The following is a 23,746-nucleotide window of genomic DNA, read 5'->3' as shown; positions in this document are numbered from 1 at the left end:
TAATACCCTTTTAATTGGTATACAAAAATGTATATATATATAACGTCCCGAAATATTTCAAATAACACTATATAGCCGAAGAAAAAAAATATATGATTCAATACACTGTTAACATAATATATCATAATTGCCAACAGTACGACAAGCATCATCATGTCGCTTACTTTCAATAAAATTGTATACATATATTTGCCAAATAAATCATATGTCTACAGCAGAACTAAATAGAAACGTTGTAAAGTTTAAATGGTGTGCTATGAATTCATATATAATATATAACTAAAAGCACGTGTCTCTTTTCTCCAGGAATAAATGCCGCCTCCTGCAAATGTCATCTAGGTGTGACATTTCGTTTGCAGTCAAAAATACTAATTTCTTTAGGCGATCGATACTCGGAGAATAAAAGGAATGGATATTTCGAGAATACCAAGAGTCAAACACTTTTGTGCGATTTTTACTGGATGACGAAACCTATCCAAATGAGATGTGTCTGCCTGTGTGGTGTCTGAGGGGTATAATCCGCTAATATGCGGATCAGTATGATATGTGGAATGTCAGCTATTGCGGAGGAGAGCTGCATTGTCTGAAGAGATTCAATTTACTTGAATTCAAAGACAATGACCCTGTTACGTGTCTATCCATATGTAGAGCGCCACTAGACGTAAGGATGTGGTAATGGATCTTAGTCACCGCCTCTAGCACGAGCTGGCGGTCGGGCAAATAACGGCGTGGCCGTCCCCGGGGGCCGGGGCCGTGGGTAGTGTTGACGAATGCCCCTCATTATATCGGCTATTGATTCCTGAGCCTAACCACGACAGCACATCTATCTGGCCGCCAGCATGCCGGGGCGACGCACCATCAACAGTTCCCGGATCCTCCTCAAGACGGCATTACGATCGATATAGAGACAACCATACGACTTTATCCAACTATAAACATATGCTATTTTATCCTATGACAAGGCTGTGTTTCAGTGGTTACACAATCTGACAATGAGCCAGGAGGAATCAACCCCATAATTTGTTTTAAATCAGGCACAATTACTGGCCGGTAGCGAACTGACATTTAGTTATATGGTAGATAGTGTTTCCACTGCAGATGTCTACGAGTATTTGTGTGACGTACAGCACGTGGGTAATGTCAAACTCTGACGTGTGACGCTGTAAAAATGTCGAGACTGAACGATATGGATACCATCAGCCCGTTTGACCACATGTCCCCAAAGAAAAAAGCTCATGGCTCCACAATTGACATCCATGTAGAATATGACCGAAAAGATTCAGCCACATCGGGGACTACATCCGCTTCCTCTCCAAGGATGAGTCCGTGTTCCGTGGAATCTGGGTCCCCTTACCTGCTCAGGAAAGTCAGGTAAGTACTCTTAAAATTTCACAAATATCATTTGTAGAAATAGAAACCTTCAATAATATCTTTATAGTCAATAAATAATGGTATATGCTTGTAATTAACAGATGCACGTGGCAATTTATCAAATGTAATTAATACACCTGTACTGATATTTTGACACGATATCCTTATTGATATCGATTGTGATACTTTACCATATGTACTGATATCACTATAGAAACAAGCCATACTACCATATGAGCCAACCCTAATATATGACGAGAGAAAAAAAAAAACCTTTAAGATACCAGATATATCATGATACAGACTAAACATGTCTCAAATATCGGGTATAGAGACTAGGCATGTATATTACCATAGAGAACAGATATATCGCCAAAAACAAGCCGGTAGATCATCATAGAGACCAGGCATATCACCATAGAGACCAGATATATCACCTTAGATACCAGATATATCGTCATAGAGTCAAGATATATTATTACAGAGACGAGATATATCACAAAAGAGACCAGATATATTCATATAGACCAAAAATATCACCATAGAGACAAAAGATTATACTATAGAGACCAGAAATATCACCAAAAGACTCGACATATTACCATAGAAACCAGATATATCATAGAGACAAGAAACATCACAATAGAGGCAATATCACCATAAATATCACCATAGATACCAGACATAACACCCACTATAGATGCCAGACATAACACCATATATGCCAGACATAACACCATATCTCCATAGAGGCAAAAATATATCACCATTGAACCCAAACCCATCACCAGCGTCCAGGGATATTACCACGTAGACTATAGAGCCAGACATTTTGGGATATCATCCAGACATATCATCATATAGTCCATGCACATAACCAAATAAGTGTCTGTAAGTGGTCTGATACGATATATAATTCCTAGGAGTATGTCGCTACAGAGATCAAATGTGTCTTGATAGACACCGATGCCATCAGACATCACCTTGATGACAAGACTCTATAACATATTAACAGACATTATACGACGGAAACCAGGCATATCACAACATTCAACGGACATATCATATATAGAGACTAGACCTTACACAATGGGAACCAGAAAAATCACTAAAATCTTATACAAAGAGGGCCAGGTAGATCACCGATGTTACATGATCTTATACCCTAGTGATCGGACAGATCACCATAGATTATAGCTCACCTGGTCCGAAGGACCATGATGAACTCATGCGATACCCCGGCGTCCGTCCGTCCATCCGTTAATAATTGACTTCTTTATTACCGCTGGTCGGAATTTGACAAAATTAAATTAAAAACATTATACAAATGGTCGGGCTGACCCTCTTGGGGCCTGAGGGATGGAACTTAAAGTGGTATATTTGGCTATTTTCGTATAAACGACTAAGATAACTAAGCATTGGATAACACTCATAAAACATTGGTCCTTATCGGGTGGCATTAAAAATTGTACAGATAGTGGGACCGACCCGGGGCCTAAGGGGCGGCGCCAAAAGGGTCAATTTGGCTATTTCCATATAAAATAATGACTACTCCTCTGAAACTAAGCATTGAAAAACACTTATAATGCATTTTGAAAATAGTGGGGCTGATCTCCCGGGGGCCTTACGTGCGGGGTCACAAGAGTCAATTTGATTTTTTTCAAATAAACGACTTTTTCTCTGAACCTAAGCAGTGGAGCACCCAAATTGCATTTGTAGCATCCTTATGGAGTAGGGATTCAAAATAAAACAGAAGGTGAGGCTGAACCCTTGTGGGCGCTGAGGAGCTGGGCCGAAAGGGGTATATTTGATTATACTCATATAAACGACTTCTCTGATCTGAGCATTCGGTAACACTAATATTGCATTGGTAGTAACCTTATAGGTTGGTATTAGAATTGTACAAATGGTGGGGACTGCCTGGGGTCTCGGGGTTGGGGCCAAAAGGGTTAATTTGGCAATTTTCATATTTATGATTTCTTTGAAACTAACCATGCATTGGATAAAAATTAAACAAATCGTGAGGCCGATCCCCCGGTGGGGGGAGGGGGGGTGCGATGTGTAGGGCCAAAATACTAAGCAATGGATAGCACTCATATTGCATTTGGAGTATCCTTATGGAGTGGGCATTTAAAATTTAACAAATAGTGGGACCGACTCCCGGGGGGCCTAAGGTGCAGGGCCAAAAGAATCAATTTGGCTACCGGTATTTCCAATACTTTTTCTCATCAGCTAAGCAATGGATAACAATTATATTGCAAGGCCAAAAGAGTCAATTAGGCATGAAATACTTTTTCAAAGAAACTAAGCATTGGGTAGCACTCATATTAAATTTGTTACTTTGTAGTATCCTTATGGAGTAGGGATTCAAAATTAAGTAAATGGTGGGGCTGATCCCCCGGGGGCATAAGGTGCAGTTTTATCTTCAAAACAGATTTTTTTTATTGAAACAGCAGTTATTAATATGAAAGTAACATGTTTCATCATAGAGAACAAAAGGTACTGCCACGTCTCCCTGGGACATTTCACTTTATAGAAGAAGCATGCCTCCAGAAACCAACATGACATTTCTCAACATAGACGAAGTATTTTGTCCGAAACCAGACAAGTCTACATAGTAACCAACAAGACAATTCTCCATGTAGACGATACATTTGCCAGAAGAAACCAATAGAAACCAACCAGATACCTAGCCATATAGACGATGCATCTACCAGCAACAACACAAGTCTTGTACAATACATCAACACAAGACGAAGAATTCTGCCAGAGACCAGACGTATCCTATTGAGACCATGCTATCAAAGAGGCCGTCCAGATATGTCTATGGAAAATCGTGACAATTTACCGCAGACAGACATCATAATGCACATTATCCATCGGAGCATCATCCATTAGATAAGAACCCTTACAATATTGAGATTAGCACATCATCAACGGGAAAAGATAGGGAAACATGACATCATCAAAGACAATAACCAATTTGTCAAAGCAATGCCCATTTCTTGTAAAGCTGAAATGAGCCTGTAAACCTGTAAATTAATTCATGATAAGTAACCGTTGTACGCATCCAGTTATTTTTTCTTGATTTTAATCATTACGAAAGCTGAACAATGATAGTTATTTGAATGTTAATGAATGTCAGAATATTCTTTTTACAAGAGCAATGGAAACCTGTAGAAGCCTGGAAGCCCTCTGACTGCCTATTCCACACCAGTAGATAATGGCGCCTGATAGGTCCTGACATTGATGTGCGTATTAAATAGTGAATATACGACGGCCATTGTCTCTGATGCGGACAGGTTCATTGCACACGTGGCTATCTGCATAAGAATCAGAGTGAAAGATAATTACCGTAAACAAGATATAATAACTTGGTTTAGGATGGCGCATTAGTTATATCTCCTAGACGACATTGGCATGACAGTTAGGATCTCCTGCTACTAGTCGTGCATATCAATATTGGTGCTGCATCGATTGACCTATCACAGAAAAATGACTCAGGTTTAGTGCTTGTGCATTATCATTTTTAGTTTATTATACGTAAGCGCACTTACTACGATTTCGAATTGCATTGTCGGAGGGAAGAGTTTGAACGGAACATTAAGTTATTTTTCGTAACACCAAAGAAAGACAAGGTGAAAATGAAATCCACCTAATGAGGGTTTACAATAAATTTATGTGATTGGTGTTGAGACAAACAGTCTTACCGTGCAAGTAAGACAATAATACAGAGTTATCATGCATGGATATTTGGGTATTACATTATTGTTCCTTATCAAATCAGTCATGTGAGTCTTTGCTTTTGTATATATTTGCGAGACAAAATAAAAATTTTGATATAAAATCTCCCATGAATTGAATGCAGTAGTTTTTATCGTATAACTACAAAATACTTAATTTTGAATTTTTGATTTCGGCTGTGAATAAAACGTAACACACAATCAACCAAACCATATTATGACGTTAGAATGAATTTCCACGCGACACAATTTATGAGTTTTACGACTCTAGTGATATAAGCAATCACATCACAGGGGCAAAGTCGATGAAGGATATACAATATATATGATACATAAGGATTTGCTTATCTAAGTTTTGTAGCGAAGAATAATCCAGAGGTGCTATAACCAAAGGGATATTTTGCGTACATCACAAAAGGCTAAATATCAGTTGTTTAAACACGTGCCACAACAAAGGCAACATGTCCTTTATTGTTTTACGTAGTACCTACACAGAGACCCAGACACCATGCTCACTGAAGGTTTCAGATGGCGCAATTAACGAGCATATAATACGAAATTTATTCCATGCACTAGAAACATCAAGTGCATGCCGTTAAGAAGCCCAACAAAATGCAAAACGCCTTCACATTTACTGAACAGCCATTTCTTCTCATATGAACGGTTTTAACCATATACTCTAATGCAAAGTTGGCCATGTAAAGCCGTCTCCAAATATCCCTTTCATTGTGATTACATATTTAACTGCCTCAGTTTTCGTGCAACTCTACAAGATACATTAATTCCCAGGAACTGCTATGCTGAAAGTAACATGACTCTACCTACAACTTCATGTTTTCTTACTTTTATGATACCATTATACCGCTTTATGAAAGAGATTGGCATTAAGCTTGTCTTCAAAAAATATCACCAGATTGAATTTTGTTTTTATTTAAAAATCGATCGACTGATGCTGCGAACCACAAAAACAGACTGCATTGGCGAGTAATTTACTATTATGCTGATTTTCAAAGTGGAAAAAGAAACTACACCCGCACAAAATAGCTTTATGCCCTTATGAACATTACATTGTGCATGGATTATTGGTGTTTTAAGTGACATGATAGCCATGCAATCCTAGGAAGATCAATTTAATCAGACAATTGTCTTACGTCTACCTTATATCTAGATATATAATTAAGTCCTCGAATAGAAAGTCCTTGAGGGAGCTACAAATATAGTTGATCAACTAATTTGATCCAAGTTAACTTTAATCCAGATTGCAGTGCGCGTCAAACGTCAGAGTACCACCGCAAACGTGTCTGCGTGTCGGATATACCGCTGAAATTACTTAACACTTTTCAGCAGCCAATGTCGATAAAACACTACCTGTTGTATATATAACGAGTAAGTAAAACGATAAGTCACGTGATACCAAATATATCGAATAGTAACTGGCGCTTTATAATGACTGAATCTGGCAGCGAGTAGTTGCGCCCTCGGGATCAACGCCGGAAATGGAAATGACACTGTGATTGGAAGAGCCTACCTTAATTCTGAGTGAAGCCAAAATCAATCCAAGCTTTATCTTTTCCACCACATCAGTTTATATGGAAATATTGGATGTGTCTTGTCAGATAGTGACTTTTAGTATAACGGCCACGGTTCAAACGTTGATCCAGGAAAATGGGGAAGCTCTTCATATTTACTGTTCTTTTTCCAACAGTTGGCCCTCTTGGAGAGTGAGGGAGGTAAAATAGAATACCTTGCACGATGTTTCGGAATGTTTATAATTAAGACGAATCGCACGCAACTTTTGATATATTTCTGAAAAGAAGGGTATTTACAAACATTCATGTACCCACACGATATGACTGTATGGAGCCCCTTCACCTTTCCCTTATTGGGTAAATCAATTAAAATTGCTGCATCCATTATCAAGGAGAAGGCCGCAATCACGGCCTTTAAAGTATCCATCGATCAGACTGTAACAACGCTACGTTAACACCAGAGGGCTGGTCTTCTATGGTAATTATAATCAGCTAATGTTTCACGGCTAACCTATATATATATATGTATGTTCGCTTCATTTCAAGGGATCGAGATAGGATTTAGCCATGCATTGTTAGAGGGTGTACTACGGATGGTATGACAGTGACAAGGGCGTTTATGTCGCTGAAGAACAATGGGGCAAGCTGTTCCGTTTCCATGGAACTTGTTTTGAAGTTGATGGCTTATTAGGATCCATTGGATGATAAATATAGTCAGGGCTACAAATTTATGTAAATTGTTAAATTAATTGAAGACAAAGCATTAATCGAGAAATTCACGCTGTCTCAAGCAATCTCCACAACCATTCCTGTTTCCGTTGAAGTGCTATACGTGTTTTGAAAAGTTTCCTATTCGTCCAGTTGTCGTTCTAGGAAATATTATGCTTTGTTTTAGGCATTTACGGATTCAACATGTACATACCGTGATTAACTATTTAAAGAGTAACACCAGTGCAAAATTCGTTTGACATGAGGTACAGCTTTTCAACAACCTTTTTAGTATATAGATACTTGGCGAAGCAAGTGAAGTTCTAGAATTTTTGTTCTGTGCCTGTGAAAATTAAGTATATGGACCATCAGTTGTTGTAACGATGCAAAAATCGCCAGATTCGTTGACTCCCACGTCGAACCACCTGAGTCCCCACAACTCCATGGACTGTCCCGGACCGCCTTATATCCTACGCAGACCAAGGTAATGGGGATATCCTGAAAACTGATTTTGAGAGCTCTTGGTACGGCAACAAACGTTGCTGCACTAGATGTTGTCTAACAAGATGATGTACATGCTACCCTTAATAATTTCTCATCGTGTGCAGATAATGCAGCGATATCTCCAGCAATCGTTTTATTTGTCAAGGTAAGGTATCGATACCCATAGTTATCCCACCACCTGTCCTTTTAAGGTATCTATATCTCTATTATTTTCTCCACCTATACGTGTAAGGTATCAATATTCTCAGTAATCTCTTTACCTGTCCAGGTTAGGTATCGATATCCCCGGTAATCACTACCTGTCATTTTAAGGTATCGATATCCCTGGTAATCTCTACCTGACATTTTAAGGTATCGATATCCCTGGTAATCACTTCCTGACATTTTAAGATATCAATATCCCCGGTCATCTCTTCTTGTCATATTAATGTATCGATACCCCCGATAATCTCTTCCTGACATTTTAAGGTATCGATATCCCCGGTAATCTCTTCCTGACATTTTAAGGTATCGATATCCCCGTCATCTCTTCTTGTCATATTAATGTATCGATAACCCCGGTAATCTCTTCCTGACATTTTAATGTATTTATATCCCCGGTAATCTCTTCCTGACATTTTAAGGTATCGATATCCCAGGTTATCTCTTCCTGACATTTTAAGGTACCGATATTCCCAGTAAACTCTATCTGTCATTTTAAGATATCGATATCCCCGTCATCTCTTCTTGTCATATTAATGTATCGATATCCCCGGTAATCTCTTCCTGACATTTTAAGGTATCGATATCATCCCGGTATCTCTTCCTGACATTTTAATGTATCGTATCCCGGTAATCTCTTCCTGACATTTTAAGGTATCGATATCCCAGTATCTCTTCCTGTCATTTTAAGGTACCGATATTCCCAGTAAACTCTATCTGTCATTTTAAGATATCGATATCCCCGTCATCTCTTCTTGTCATATTAATGTATCGATATCCCCGGTAATCTCTTCCTGACATTTTAAGATATCGATATCCCCGTCATCTCTTCTTGTCATATTAATGTATCGATATCCCCGGTAATCTCTTCCTGTCATTTTAAGGTATCGATATCCCCGGTCATCTCTTCTTGTCATATTAATGTATCGATACCCCCGATAATCTCTTCCTGACATTTTAAGCTATCAATATTCCCAGGAAACTCTACCTGTCATTTTAAGGTATCGATATCCCTGGTAATCTCTACCTGTCATTTTAAGGTATCAATATTCCTAGTAAACTATAACTGTCATTTTAAGGTATCGATATCCCTGGTAATCTCTTCTTGTCATTTTAAGGTATCGATAACCCTAGTAATCTCTACCTGTCATTTTAAGTTATCGATATCCCTGGTAATCTCTTCTTGTCATTTCAAGGTATCGATATCCCATCTAATCTCTTCTTGTCATTTTCAGGTATCGATATCCCCGGTAATCTCTACTTGTCATTTTAAGGTATCAATATTCCCTGTAATCTCTACCTGTCATTTTAAGGTACCGATATCCCTGGTAATCTCTTCTTGTCATTTCAAGGTATCGATATCCCCGGTAATCTCTTCTTGTTATTTTAAGATATCGATATCCCCGGTAATCTCTTCTTGTCATTCTAAGGTATCGATATCCCTGGTCATCTCTTACAGACATTTTAAGGTATCAATATTCCCAGTAAACTCTACCTGTCATTTTAAGGTATCGATATCCCTGGTAATCTCTTCTTGTCATTTTTAGGTATCGATATCCCCGATAATCTTTTCTTGTCGTTTCAAGGTATCGATATTCCAAGTAAACTCTACCTGTCATTTTAAGGTATCGATATCACTGGTCATCTCCCCGGTCATCTCTTCTTGTCATATTAATGTATCGATACACCCGATAATCTCTTCCTGACATTTTAAGGTATCGATATCCCCGGTAATCTCTTCCTGACATTTTAAGGTATCGATATCCCCGTCATCTCTTCTTGTCATATTAATGTATCGATATCCCCGGTAATCTCTTCCTGACATTTTAATGTATTTATATCCCCGGTAATCTATTCCTGACATTTTAAGGTATCGATATCCCAGGTTATCTCTTCCTGACATTTTAAGGTACCGATATTCCCAGTAAACTCTATCTGTCATTTTAATGTATCGATAACCCCGGTAATCTCTTCTTGTCATATTAATGTATCGATACCCCCGATAATCTCTTCCTGACATTTTAAGCTATCAATATTCCCAGGAAACTCTACCTGTCATTTTAAGGTATCGATATCCCTGGTAATCTCTACCTGTCATTTTAAGGTATCAATATTCCTAGTAAACTATACCTGTCATTTTAAGGTATCAATATTTCCAGTAAACTCTTCCTGTCATTTTTAGGTATCGATATCCTGTCATTTTTAGGTATCGATATCCCTGGTAATCTCTTCTTATCATTTCAAGGTATCGATATCCCCGGTCATCTCTTCCTGACGTTTTAAGGTATCAATATTCCCAGTAAACTCTTCCTGTCATTTTTAGGTATCGATATCCCTGGTAATCTCTTCTTGTCATTTTAAGGTATCGATAACCCTGGTAATCTCTACCTATCATTTTAAGGTATCGATATCCCTGGTAATCTCTTCTTGTCATTTCAAGGTATCGATATCCCCTCTAATCTCTTCTTGTCATTTTCAGGTATCGATATCCCCGGTAATCTCTACTTGTCATTTTAAGGTATCGATATTCCCGGTAATCTCTACCTGTCATTTTAAGGTACCGATATCCCTGGTAATCTCTTCTTGTCATTTCAAGGTATCGATATCCCCGGTAATCTCTTCTTGTCATTTTAAGATATCGATATCCCCGGTAATCTCTTCTTGTCATTTTAAGGTATCGATATCCCAGGTAATCTCTACCTATCATTTAAGGTATCGGTATCCCTGGTAATCTCTTCTTGTCATTTTAAGGTATCGATATCCCTGGTCATCTCTTACAGACATTTTAAGGTATCAATATTCCCAGTAAACTCTACCTGTCATTTTAAGGTATCGATATCCCTGGTAATCTCTTCTTGTCATTTTTAGGTATCGATATCCCCGGTAATCTTTTCTTGTCATTTCAAGGTATCGATATTCCAAGTAAACTCTACCTGTCATTTTAAGGTATCGATATCACTGGTAATCTCTTCTTGTCATTTCAAGGTATCGATATCCCCGGTAATCTCTTCTTGTCATTTTAAGGTATCGATATCCCTGGTAATCTCTTCTTGTCATTTCAAGGTATCGATATCCCCGGTAATCTCTTCTTGTCATTTTAAGGTATCGATATCCCTGGTAATCTCTTCTTGTCATTTTAAGTTATCGATATTCCTGGTAATCTCTTCTTGTCATTTCAAGGTATCGATATCCCTGGTAATCTCTTCTTGTCATTTCAAGGTATCGATATCCCTGGTAATCTCTTCTTGTCATTTCAAGGTATCAATATTCCCGGTAATCTCTGCCTGTCATTTTAATGTATTAATATTCCCAGTAAACTCTACGTGTCATTTTTAGGTATCGATATCCCCTGTAATCCCTTCTTGTCATTTTAAGGTATCGATATCCCTGGTAATCTCTTCTTGTCATTTTAAGTTATCGATATCCCTGGTAATCTCTTCTTGTCATTTCAAGGTATCGATATCCCTGGTAATCTCTTCTTGTCATTTCAAGGTATCAATATTCCCGGTAATCTCTGCCTGTCATTTTAATGTATTAATATTCCCAGTAAACTCTACGTGTCATTTTTAGGTATCGATATCCCCTGTAATCCCTTCTTGTCATTTTAAGGTATCGATATACCCGATAATCTCTTCTTGTCATTTTAAGGTATCTATAATCCCGGTAATTTCTTCTTGTCATATTAATGTATCGATATCCCCGGTAATCTCTTCCTGACATTTTAAGGTATCAATATTCCCAGGAAACTCTTCTTGTCATTTCAAGGTACCGATATCCGCAGTAAGCTCTATCTGTCATTTAACGGTATCGATATCCCCTGTAATCTCTTCTTGTCATTTTAAGGTATCGATATCCCCGCTAATTTTTTCTTGTCATTTTAAGGTATCGATATCCCTGGTAATCTCTACCTGACATTTTAAGGTATCGATATCCCTGGTAATCTCTTCCTGTCATTTCAAGGTACCGATATTCCCAGTGAACTCTTCCTGTCATTTTAAGGTATCGATATCCCCGTTAATCTCTACCTGTCATTTTAAAGTATCAATATTCCCAGTAATCTCTATCTGTCCATATAAGGTATCGATATCTTAGTTAATCCATTTCTATGTCCAGATAAGAGAGATTTATAGTCCTAGTGATTCCTCTTTGAAGTACCGATACGTCTATGCGACGTTCCCCTATCTACTAAGCTACCTGTTTGTAGGATTCTTTATTGATTTGTAGGTAACGTGCGATAATGTTATCAGGATAGAGCCAGTAATCCTCGCTATCCATTTAGCAGACATAAGTCTAATTATGTATACAGGACTTTATGACACATCATTTGCTCAGGACTTGGAAAGTCCACTACACGTCAGCGCCATTTTCTAAAAACGATGAGTCTTTATATTAGATACATTATAAATACTGGAATGAATCATCATCCTTGTCGGGAAATAGCACAGGAAGATAATGTCCGGTTTAAAAAATTGTTTTTCTTTAATTTTGTTCTTTGTGTCTTGGAAACTGCTGAATAAATGACAATGTATATAATTAAAGGAACACGTGTATATAAGGAATTAGTAATTCGAATATCGATTCGTAAAGGCGCCGAATTAGCAATTAATTTGATTATTTTCAAGTGAAGGTGTAAAATGCACTTGACATGCCCCATGATTGTGATACTCATTATATGTAATGAGAGCGAAACGGTGTGTATGTCTTTATACGTGTTCCCGTGTACTTAATTGTCTTACGAATACCTAGTTAGAGAAGTGTGTATTTTCAAGAACATGTACTTCTTTTTTTTCGTCGACGGAATTAATGCCGACGTCGTCCAATAATATCACTTGCACTTATTTTTTATTGATTGATAGGATTAATAGGAGATTGCATACAGCTCAGCGACTACTACATGGATGTAGTGCTATCCTTAATTTGCGCTTTTTGTTCGGAAAGTGGTTATGTGATTCATAGCTTAATTTGTTGACAAATTGACACCGTATATAGGTCCAGAGACAATATTTTGGATGTGATTGACATGTCACAACATAGTTAAAGAGAAAATAATTCGCTGTAGAAACTGTTGATTAGTCACAACATGATGACTGAAAAGAGAATAGTTTCCAAACGGTTGAAAAAAAGAGAAAAATTTTGTAAATTGTTGATACGTTACAACATGGTTGAATAGAAAGGAGTTTAGTTTGTAAATTATTGGCAAGTTACATTATGGATGAAGAGAAAACAAACCAAAATGTTTGACAAGTTACATTATTGATGAAGAGAGAACAATTTGTTTAGTAAATCTTTGACTAGTTATATTGTGGATGAAGAAAAACAATCGTTTGCATGCCACAGCATTGTTAACAGTTCGATATATCAATTGTTGCATTACAATCAGAAGAACATTTTGAAACACATTTTTTGTATAAGAAGAAAATCTTAATAATCCTTATAAAACAATACTTTTTTGGGAGCATTTAGAAAGATGAGGATTTTGAAACATTTTTTAATAAGAGAAAGAATTAATAATTCTGAAACACTATTTTTGCGACACATTTTTTTCATATAAGAAGAAAATATTTTGATAGCGACTAGAAAACATGACAAAGTGTTGTGAAAACATTATTCCGAATCCCAGTTTACCGACAGCTTGCTGCCAGCTGTTGTACTTGGCATTCCCTGACTCACGGCAGAACTTGATGCCGTCTTTTATTGTAAAGACAAACGATTGGAATCAATATTCCAAGTTTTTTAGAAGGAAAAAGGCAAACGATCAGCAGTGAAGGATTTCACAGAGGCCCACAGAATCGATTGCCGTCGCGACAACATTCATACATAACGGAATAACTCACTCATTTTCTCGCACATCATATTCAGGTCACAATTCGTACGTAGTATTCACTGGGTTAGCCTGTTGCCGCCGTCTTGTAATGTCAATGTCAATATGCAGAGATGCTGGTGAATATTGATGGTGAGTGAGGTAATACTGTCCTGTAAAGTACAACTCCTGACAATTTGAGGTTAACGCGATTAGATACTTTTGAAAGATAACGTCTGGTGGTGTATATGTTTCACATGAAACCAGGTGGAAGAAGACTGCATAAACACAGACATAATATACTTTTAGTATAATATGACGTATGGAGTAGGCCTAATATCGTCGTATGAAGCATTTGTGTTTTGTACGGGGCGAGTACTGATCATCAAATTTCCCCCTTTTACCCAAGCTTAATTCTCACTACTGAGACTAAAAAGACGTAAAATAAAAAGTTAATACAACCAAGCAAAAGAATTATAAAAGTGTTATTACACCATTTGCACGCATATATTTCATCAATTTGGATATAATATATATATCATATCTCAAAAACTAATACTTACGACGATTCCATGTGTGAGTATTAGCAGTTCAATAAGTAAAATATGTTGAATAACTGCTAATACTGTTAGCATGTCGTGAGGGGGAAATGACGCTAATTACGCGGAGACTTTTTAAACTCCATTTTTTTCTTCTATCTTCTATTAATGAAATACTGCAAAAAGACAACTGGCGTATTAATCGCAAAAATAACAACATCGTGAAATGCTTCAATGTGTAAATGCGATTTTTTTTTAAACATTTAAACATTTATTCACATTTGCAGTAATTAGTGGTGCTTGCCAATACCCTCCCTTCTTTATCGTGCTCTCTCATTTGGACACACTGCAAAAGGCATCAAATTGACCCACATCTGGTTACAGTGCTACTTCGAACGATCGGACTAGATTCTAAACACTCACTGCATAAGAAGAAGCAGGAGCTGTCCTTCATAGACTGACTTGTCTTTGTCTAAGAAAGAACGTAAAATTCCTCAAAGAATTCAATGGCGAGCTGACGATATGGAGATGACTTTCTTAAAGAAAGAAATAGAAACAAATATTTATTTTCAAATTTTTGACGCCGTCTACTATGACCATACAAAGAAACAGCTAATAACATTCCCATGAGAACTAAATGATGGCACATTCACAGATACCTAGCCTCTCTCGAGACTGATTTCTTTGTTTTCATTTGGCCTTACCATTTACCATTGAGACTTGCATGTGCGACTATCTGATCAAACAGTGACCTATGATGGTTTAATTAATGCATTATATAAAGCTGTGTCGGTTATTTCCGAAATAAGAGACGGGAACTTTTTGTCAGCTGTTTTACGTCTCGTGCCAACGTTTAGAGAATGATATGAGATACAAAAAGAATATCGCCATAGTAAATGGTGACAACCAATTTAAGCTTCTGCAGTGTATCGGTTCCACACGCAAGTTTAACGGATTACAACAACACAACATGGCTTTGTTTAATGCGTTTGTAATGTAAGAGCAGAAAGCTCGCTTCCGGGCCATTTGGCACCTTGGTATACTGAGGGGAAATCTGAAGTCTCTAGGCTGACTGCAGTCGGTTGATAGAAACATGCATGTATATTGCTTCAATACAAACGTTTGATTGATGTTCTACCGGCAGCCGTCATATTTAGTCATCCTTCAGACCCACGTGCATGCTTTCCATTTTATGTATGACATCATCAATCCTTCATCTGTTTTGAAATGCTGCTAGGCCGTTTATACGAATCGATCGCCAGTGACCGCATACGATATACATTACGGGTTATTATAGGCCAGTCAGCCACCGGCGAATCATTTACATTTGTTATATTGGTAAACAAATAAAGTCTCTTGCCGTCATTATTAAAATCAATAGAAGCCAATTTATATTTACTCCGAGGCTTAGTTTCTTTTTTGTACAGGGCAAATGTCGTGCCATTTTCGAACCCCTTCCATCAGTAGGTGAGGGACTCTATTACAAACTGTCGTAAATATCTATATATAGTTTCCACTATACTATCAGATAATTCAAAATCAAGCATGCTTTGTCGATAGATCCCCGCCTCAGCTCCTCATTTAGCAACATAGTCATTGGCATTTTATATCCAACACACCAAAATGGAAGTGTTGGGGCATCAAATGATTCGCGTTTACGATCATACAGATTATCTCATGATTTAGTACTATCACAATATAGATATTCAGTGAGCTACATCAAATGATTTGATAAATCTCTTATAAAATGGTTTTAAACCAGATTTGCCGAATGCGTAAGCCTATTAACGTTCATTGCCCTTTTAGGTGTTCTCGGATACTACTTAAGGATTGTACTGAGACAAATTAATGTTAAACATACCTATATTCATTGTCATTAGTTTTCAACATAAAGCCTTCTACTCATTACATTTAGCCATTAGAATTTTGATATTCAAGTCATGTCTTTGGAAAGCTTATACGCTGCAAGAAGCAAACGTCATAAGTTTGGCAATCTAGTATGTCTTAAAGATGCTCCACCTCCGACAGTTCATAATTGGCATTCATCATTTGAACAATAATTGGTGTTTAATCGTGTTTATATATGTCTTATAAACACAAAAAGTATAATAAAATAATTCATTTTGCCTTTGGTGCATACGCAATCAGTATTTCAATCCATATAGGATAAAGTGACACAGAATTTTTTCGGGATGCAATTAATTATTTTCCATATTTTTAACTTAATGTAAAATTAGAAGTTCAAAATTTTCAAAGGTGGTAATCGTGTAATGTAAGTAACTTTTGTAACTGAAGAAAAATACTAAATCGTTTGCCCCTGTTTTTGATAGTGAAATAATACCATTTGTCAGCGGTGGAGCATCTTTTACTATAAAAATGAAATATCACGATATGGTTTCTTAACTATGAAAATGAAACATCACGATAGGAATATTGAAGCATGCTTGCGAGAACAAACAGATAGATACATTTTGATCAAATGTCTTAAATACAGGTGGTATGAGCTAAATATATATGGTATGCGGAGATTCAGTGTTCGTGCCGCTAACATCATTATTGTAATATATTGTCTAAAATATTGTGAATCTTGTTGACAGTGGAGACCGCCGCTCAGTCAGACCTGGTGCACCTTCAGAGCCGAACGAGTACAACTTTAACTACCACAAACGAGGCCTGTTCTTGATCATCAACAACAAGAACTTCCACCCTTCTACGGGACAGGTGACCCGTGAAGGTACCAATGTTGACGCGGAACGTCTAGAGGAAAGATTCCAGGACTTGGGGTTTGAAGTTCGGCGTTACAATGACGTGGCAAGCTCCAAAATCACCAAGATTATGTACGATGGTAAGAACAGAAGAAAATAGTTGAGATTGACATTCATAGGCTTTAAATAAGCGTTAAGAAAGAAAGAAGTCATCTCAGAAAGGGATGGACAATAATAACAGGTTCTCCTTCGGGAAGAAGTAAATTACCTCTATAGTAGTAGGTTGCGGAACAGTCACAACTGAGTCAATAATGGTAGATCAGTGTTAGTTGTATATATGTGTTTGAAGAGGATGGCAAATAATTGGGATGGTGTTGTTTAAAGAATCTTGTAACTTTCTGCACTACTACTGGTCTGCTTGTTGTCAAGTGAAACAAATTAGCCGGAATTTCACATTGACGTCCTGGGCTCGCCTTTATCTATGGCAAATCCGTTGATTCCATGGTGGTATAGGCTGTAGTATATCTTTACAACGAGATATTGAAATGTTGTCTACTTTGTAGTGCTATTTAACTAAAATATATTGCCGATCCCCTCTTAAAGGGTGTCAGCCTGGTCAAATTACACTGCACTACAAATGTAAGATCCAGATGAATACTGGATGATGCGTGAAGTCGTACCATGAAAGGCTTGGTGATAAGTTGAATAAATGATACCAAATGCTATAAAATAGGACTAATCCATATACTGACAGTTCTGTTTGGGTACATCGGATGCGATAAGGCGATTAGATAGAACAAATGCATCATGCCATCAGCTACAGGAATAGGATCAGAAACTTGTTTACAACAGAAAATACATCAAAAGCAGACTGGTCGATACAAAAGTGTTTATTAATCGTCGTTCCCAAGGCAGTGCGACATAAAGTATGTCATTGTGTAGCTAGGGTATCATCAAGTGTAACTTAACCTCCATATTCTGCATGTAGCATAGTGATTTGTTTTGCAGCCTCAGAGTACGACCACTCGGACTGTGACTGTTTCGGGTGCGCCATCCTCAGTCATGGCATTGAAGGACGTATCTACGCCACGGACGGTATACTGCCACTAGAGATGCTTATTGTACCCTTCAAGGGTGAGCGCTGTCCGACACTCGTCGGCAAGCCAAAACTATTCTTCCTTCAGGTCGGTAGCAATCGTCTGATTGTATCAAAGACAGGCAATTATACATCCTTATTAAGTGAAACAAATCTAGTTACGACACAAGAAAACTTGATATGTCAATCAAATAGATTTAAATATTAAATTTAAAAAGGCCAGTTGGATTAATATAAATAAACTTTATAGTTCTACATCCGTTATGGGATGGTCACCAGAAATAATGTAAGATTGCACTATGCGTCGCTGCACTTAGCATGAGCGCGCGCTAAGTGTGGGTCTCCGACGATGCTTTTTGCTTTGGTAAATTAGTGATAAGAGTAGCCGTAGCCTAACGAAATGCAATCAACCGTGAGACCCGACCATGGATGACCCTAAACAATGTCATATTAGGTTGAATTACGGTTTATATCTAACGCTTGAAATCCAGTTTGATCTAATGCTTACAGTGCTACCTCCAAGTCTCTTCGTTGTACTAATGGTTGCTCTCGATGTGAATTGGCCTTCTGCTTCGTTGTCAAGATGTTTAATCATTATGAAAGTGTCTAAGGGGAAAGTGTTTTAATATGTTAATAGATATGTTCAAAATGAGGACCACGTTCTTTCAATTTAGTAAAATCAATATAACTTTATCCACGGTAGATAGCGAATGATAACACATAAAGCATGTCCATTATCTGGGGAGGTGTTGTAAGTGGGATAATCTAACCCCATGTGTGTCGTTAATCGTATTTCAGCTTTTGTTTAGAGCAATTACAAGATTCTGAAAATTCATTTAATCAACATTAAAAAATCACGTTATTGAATTAAAAAGTTTCGCACTTTAGCATTTTTTTCTTTTTTTTTTTAGCTGCTATACTAGTTTTTATATTTATATCTTTTTTCTTTTAGCTGCTGTACTTGTTTTTATATTTCTTTCTTTTTTTCTTTTAGCTGCTATACTAGTTTTTATATTTATTTCTTTTTTCTTTTAGCTGCTATACTAGTTTTTATATTTATTTCTTTTTTCTTTTAGCTGCTATACTAGTTTTTATATTTATTTCTTTTTTCTTTTAGCTGCTATACTAGTTTTTATATTTATTTCTTTTTTTTTTTTTTTAGCTGCTGTACTAGTTTTTATATTTATTTCTTTTTTCTTTTAGCTGCTATACTAGTTTTTATATTTATTTCTTTTTTCTTTTAGCTGCTATACTAGTTTTTATATTTATTTCTTTTCTTTTTTAGCTGCTATACTAGTTTTTATATTTATTTCTTTTTTTTTTTAGCTGCTATACTAGTTTTTATATTTATTTCTTTTCTTTTTAGCTGCTATACTAGTTTTTATATTTGTTTCTTTTCTTTTTTAGCTGCTATACAAGTTTTTATATTTATTTCTTTTTCCTTTTAGCTTCTATACTAGTTTTTACCTTGTTCGCATTTCCTCACAAACACCTTCCCTACCTGGCATCACCAAGCAAACATCTGTTTAATGGTTTTAGTGTTTCTGTCTTTTTTGTGCAGTCTTTATCTAGACAATGCTCACGTGTGGTCAATGGATATAACAATTACCAACAATGTATCTGAAAAAGAGCTTTTTGTCGGTAACCGGATATTCTCATTACCACAAACCACTCCATCATTAATTGTTATTCAGTAGAGCACTGATTATTCTGGGCATGCGGCCCACCAAACCCAAGTTAATTTAGTTATCTGTTAGTGAATTATTCTGTTGATTGTTTTATCAGGCCTGCCGCGGAATAACCAATGAAGCTTCACTTGACCTCACGGACAGTGTGTCCGACAGAAGTGGGTACTCTGAAGATTTCGATTCCTGTATTCATCCACTAAGGAAAATTCCTGTGGAGGCAGATTTTTTGTTTTCTTACTCCACTGTTCCAGGTAAATACTATTAAGACTATGAAGGATAGATATATTCTATCCCAGAGTCACGAAATGAAGCAATACTCGAAGCTTGTCGGGGTTTTTAGACCATTTTATTATCTCTTTTGAGATGGGAAGAATATCCCTAACCTTCATATCAACTCAAATAAGAGTATTTTCTTTTATACGTCAACGTTCTGCTGTGCATGCTACTTTGGTAAAATAGCGAAGTCACAACTATTAATGTATTGTGATTTTAAGGTTACTTATTCATGAATATTATCTTTTCTCTTGCAAAATTGACAAGCTTGCCAACCACTGCTTCAAACATTGAGAATACACGTAGCATGGAATATGATAATGCGAACTTGAAAATTGTGTATTTGGGATGAAAACTTGGGAAAAGAATGAAGGAGTGCAGCGAAATTTCGGTCGACCAGATGGCGCAATTGGTAGAGCATTCGAAGGTCCTTGGTTCGAACCCCGGTCTGGTCGCTACACTAACTCTTGTTACAGTTAGTTTTGTTCTTTTCCAGGTTGCTACTCCTGGAGGAATAACCAGGATGGTTCCTGGTTCATACAGGCACTGTGTATTGTACTGGAAAATTATGGACCGAAAATGGAGCTCCTTCACATGCTAACCCAAGTGAACCGAATAGTGACTTACGAATTCGAGTCATGTACCGATGAGGAGTTTACAGAAAACATCAAACAGATGCCTTGTATTGTATCTATGTTGACTAGATATGTCTACTTCCGGCCAAAGAAACCGGATATCCGGGATTAACTTGGGACCACGAGATTCTGTGTTAGTGTTGAAGGCAGCCTTCATCATCATTATATAAACATGCTTCTGTGAGCCTTATTTCGGTACCGGGATTTTAATCCCTGGCACTGGTATGTGCAACGTGGGAACAGCAGTCATACCGCAACTAATTTTGCAAACATGGAAATATTGATATACATAAAAATAACACATGAAGTAAGTGTAAAAACATGGATCGTCTTCAAAAAGAGGAGCGCAATGACCTTGTAATGTATTCTGATATGTTTATTGGGTTCTTTTTGTGCAAAACGTGCATTTTACCAACGAATAGCGGCGTTTTCTCATCAAGGTCATGTATACTCTTTCAGCATACTTCAGAATATATGTGTGACGGTTCTGGATCGGAATCGAACCCCGGTTTGACCGTGCATTTTCCCGCTCCTACTACATTTGTTGCCTATGACCAAACCCTGTTTCCAGCAATGGTGGTGCGTTTAGCAGGGTGATTACCGAACATGGGTAGAATCTACCATCCTAATGTTTGGAAATAAGACCACAATGGTGCTGTTTGATCAGCAGTCATTGTCAATATGTATGCATACGAACGAATACGGTTGCTCATTCTTTGTACATATTGTTTTCTATGTTCCGAAAAGACAAAGAGAGTATTTAACCATTTGCACTGTTCTCCTCCACAATCCTAGCTATATTTGGCAAGTGTATTTGTCTTTGCTGCGTCCGTCAACTAGTGTTTCTCACTGCATGCACAAGCAATCCTCTAGGCAGTTCCCCTCGACCGTATGGAGAGAATCTACCCTGTCGTGTAAAAGTGTACATATTGAATGAGAGATATGAAACCGTTACAATTATTGTGAAAAGGTGAGATAAGTCAGGTGTATCCAAACCATAGCGGAGCATATAAGTGATATTATTATTACTGAGTAATTAGAAAAGAAAATTTAGATCCATATTTTCTCCCATACTTGACAGGGTTTTCTTACACTGCTAGGGGTATAATACAGCTCATTCGCGCTAGACAATTACGTGAAGTCATCAATATATGCGGCGTAACCGCGACGTGTATTGTTGGTGACATCATCAATTTTGACGCATAACTACGTTCCAGTGATAATGGCGATGAAAAAGCTGGAAGGCAATTGAATTTTTTTTTCTAATAAGCTAGTATGGGAGAAAAAGAATCAAACATGGACCTGTCAAATGGACAGGGATATCTCAACCTTCGTGAAAGATTTTGGCCATCAACCCTCGGCAAGCCTCGGGTTGACATGCCAAAATTTTTCACTCGGGTTGAGACATCCCTGTCCACTTGAAAGACCCATGTAAGATTCTATTAATCCCGCGGTTGCTAGGGAAAAGATAACTGTCTTTTACCGGAGTAGGGAAAAGACAGCTCACACGCGCTAGACAGTGACGTCATCAATACATGCTACGATCATTTTTACGGACAGTATAACGTTCATGTCGACTGAATTTTCACCATTTCTCGTTAAAGTATGGGAGAAAAAGAATCTTACATGGTTCAGTCAGGTAGACAGGGATATCTCAACCCTCGTGACGACTTTCGCCATCAACCCTCGGCAAGCCTCGGGTTTATTGATTATATTATTAGCCGAAATCTTTCAGTCGGGTTGAGATATCCCTGTCCATTTGACAGACCCATGTGAAATTCTGTTAGTCACTACGTTTGATAGAGAAGCGGGGTGAGAATGAGGATCTAGATTTTAATCCGAATGATCGACAAGAGTGAAGGGTGAGTGTTTCTCCTGAAGACAGTACAGATACGCATTATGCTGAAGTAAAGGCCCACTAGCTTTCCGAAACAAAAATTAAAAGTTTCTTAAAAACAATAAAAACAAAGGAAAGTTGATATCAATAGCTCAAGATGAGGTTTCAATATGAAACAAATGCGATATTCCCTGTGTAATTTATGTTAACATTGAAGTTCCATTTCATTGACATTTTGCAATTTGGTGCAGTGATAGTCACGACTATTGGGACGGCAACGGGAAACATAAGATAACCCTTGTTAAGAAAATTAACATTTGATTGTTTAAATCTTGTTTATTATTCCCATTTTATAAATTAAAGCCGTTTCGGAAAGGTAGCAGGCCTTAACAAAGATTAACAATAGCTGTATATGATGAGTAAAAATTCAATGATACAGTATAGAAGGTAATAATAACATGTTGGATAACAACCAGGGTCATCTAAGGGCGACCTCTCGTGTATGCGGTGTGTAAGTGCATGCGTGTTTTGGGAGACTGCAGTATGTTCGTGTTGTGACTCGGTAACATTGTAACTTCCACCTTTTGTAGTTCTATCTCACTGGAATGTATTGTTGGTAATATGAAAATATTCCTGAAAATGTGTACGTAACGGTATATGGAGGGCAAACGTAAGTTGAGAACATTGTTAGAGACCATCTTTATAGCATTCCAAGAGTTACTATAATGATTCCGTACGTTACTATCGGTACAGAGGGAGAACTATCCATGCTCCAATCCCCTACAGTGTATAAGCTTTGGCCGCACCATATATCATTTGTAATCTGTCACAATAAAACAATCAAATCCAGCTTAGTGTTATAGTTTTTTTGTGTATAAAAGGCTTTAAACAAATGGCAAGTATATCTTAATAAATAGTCACCGAATGAGTGTTTGTCGTGTTGGCAGATCTAGAATAACAGAAATCTTAAACAAAGGACACTGAAGCTCGATATTAAACATGTAATTTCTAAATCGATCAAATTATATTTTCAAAAGAAAACGTTTTTATGTGACGGAAGCGAAAACGATGTTGTTAAATATGGATAGAAAATCGTCTAGAAATTCAACTTGGAATT

General features: G+C 37.3%; 1 protein-coding gene across 2 annotated transcripts; it reads left to right on the top strand.

The window, feature by feature from the left end:
- Window positions 1-319: 319 nt before the first annotated feature.
- On the top strand, window positions 320-23,478 carry LOC138323068 (caspase-3-like). 2 transcript variants are annotated; one of them, XM_069267404.1, is made up of 5 exons: window positions 320-1,371; window positions 16,993-17,240; window positions 18,109-18,284; window positions 19,982-20,135; window positions 20,654-23,478. In XM_069267404.1, the coding sequence occupies exons 1-5, from the start codon at window positions 1,169-1,171 to the stop codon at window positions 20,902-20,904; spliced, it is 1,032 nt and encodes a 343-aa protein (XP_069123505.1). In that variant the 5' UTR covers window positions 320-1,168; the 3' UTR covers window positions 20,905-23,478. The 2 variants fall into 2 exon arrangements, with proteins under 2 accessions (XP_069123505.1, XP_069123506.1); XM_069267405.1 differs by lacking the exon at window positions 320-1,371 and adding an exon at window positions 7,204-7,835.
- The last annotated feature ends 268 nt before the right edge of the window (window positions 23,479-23,746 follow it).

This window comes from Argopecten irradians, chromosome 5 (genome assembly GCF_041381155.1).
Source record: "Argopecten irradians isolate NY chromosome 5, Ai_NY, whole genome shotgun sequence".
In the NCBI taxonomy this organism is placed as follows: Eukaryota; Metazoa; Mollusca; class Bivalvia; order Pectinida; family Pectinidae; genus Argopecten; species Argopecten irradians.
This window is presented reverse-complemented; position numbering and strand designations above follow the sequence as displayed.

Bases quoted from the DNA above. Each gene is read 5' to 3' on its own strand.
- LOC138323068 (XM_069267404.1), top strand. From the start codon at position 1,169: ATGTCGAGACTGAACGATATGGATACCATCAGCCCGTTTGACCACATG. The intron at 17,241-18,108 runs GTAAGAACAGAA...TTTGTTTTGCAG, and splicing joins CACCAAGATTATGTACGATG to CCTCAGAGTACGACCACTCG. The intron at 18,285-19,981 runs GTCGGTAGCAAT...TTGTTTTATCAG, and splicing joins CAAAACTATTCTTCCTTCAG to GCCTGCCGCGGAATAACCAA.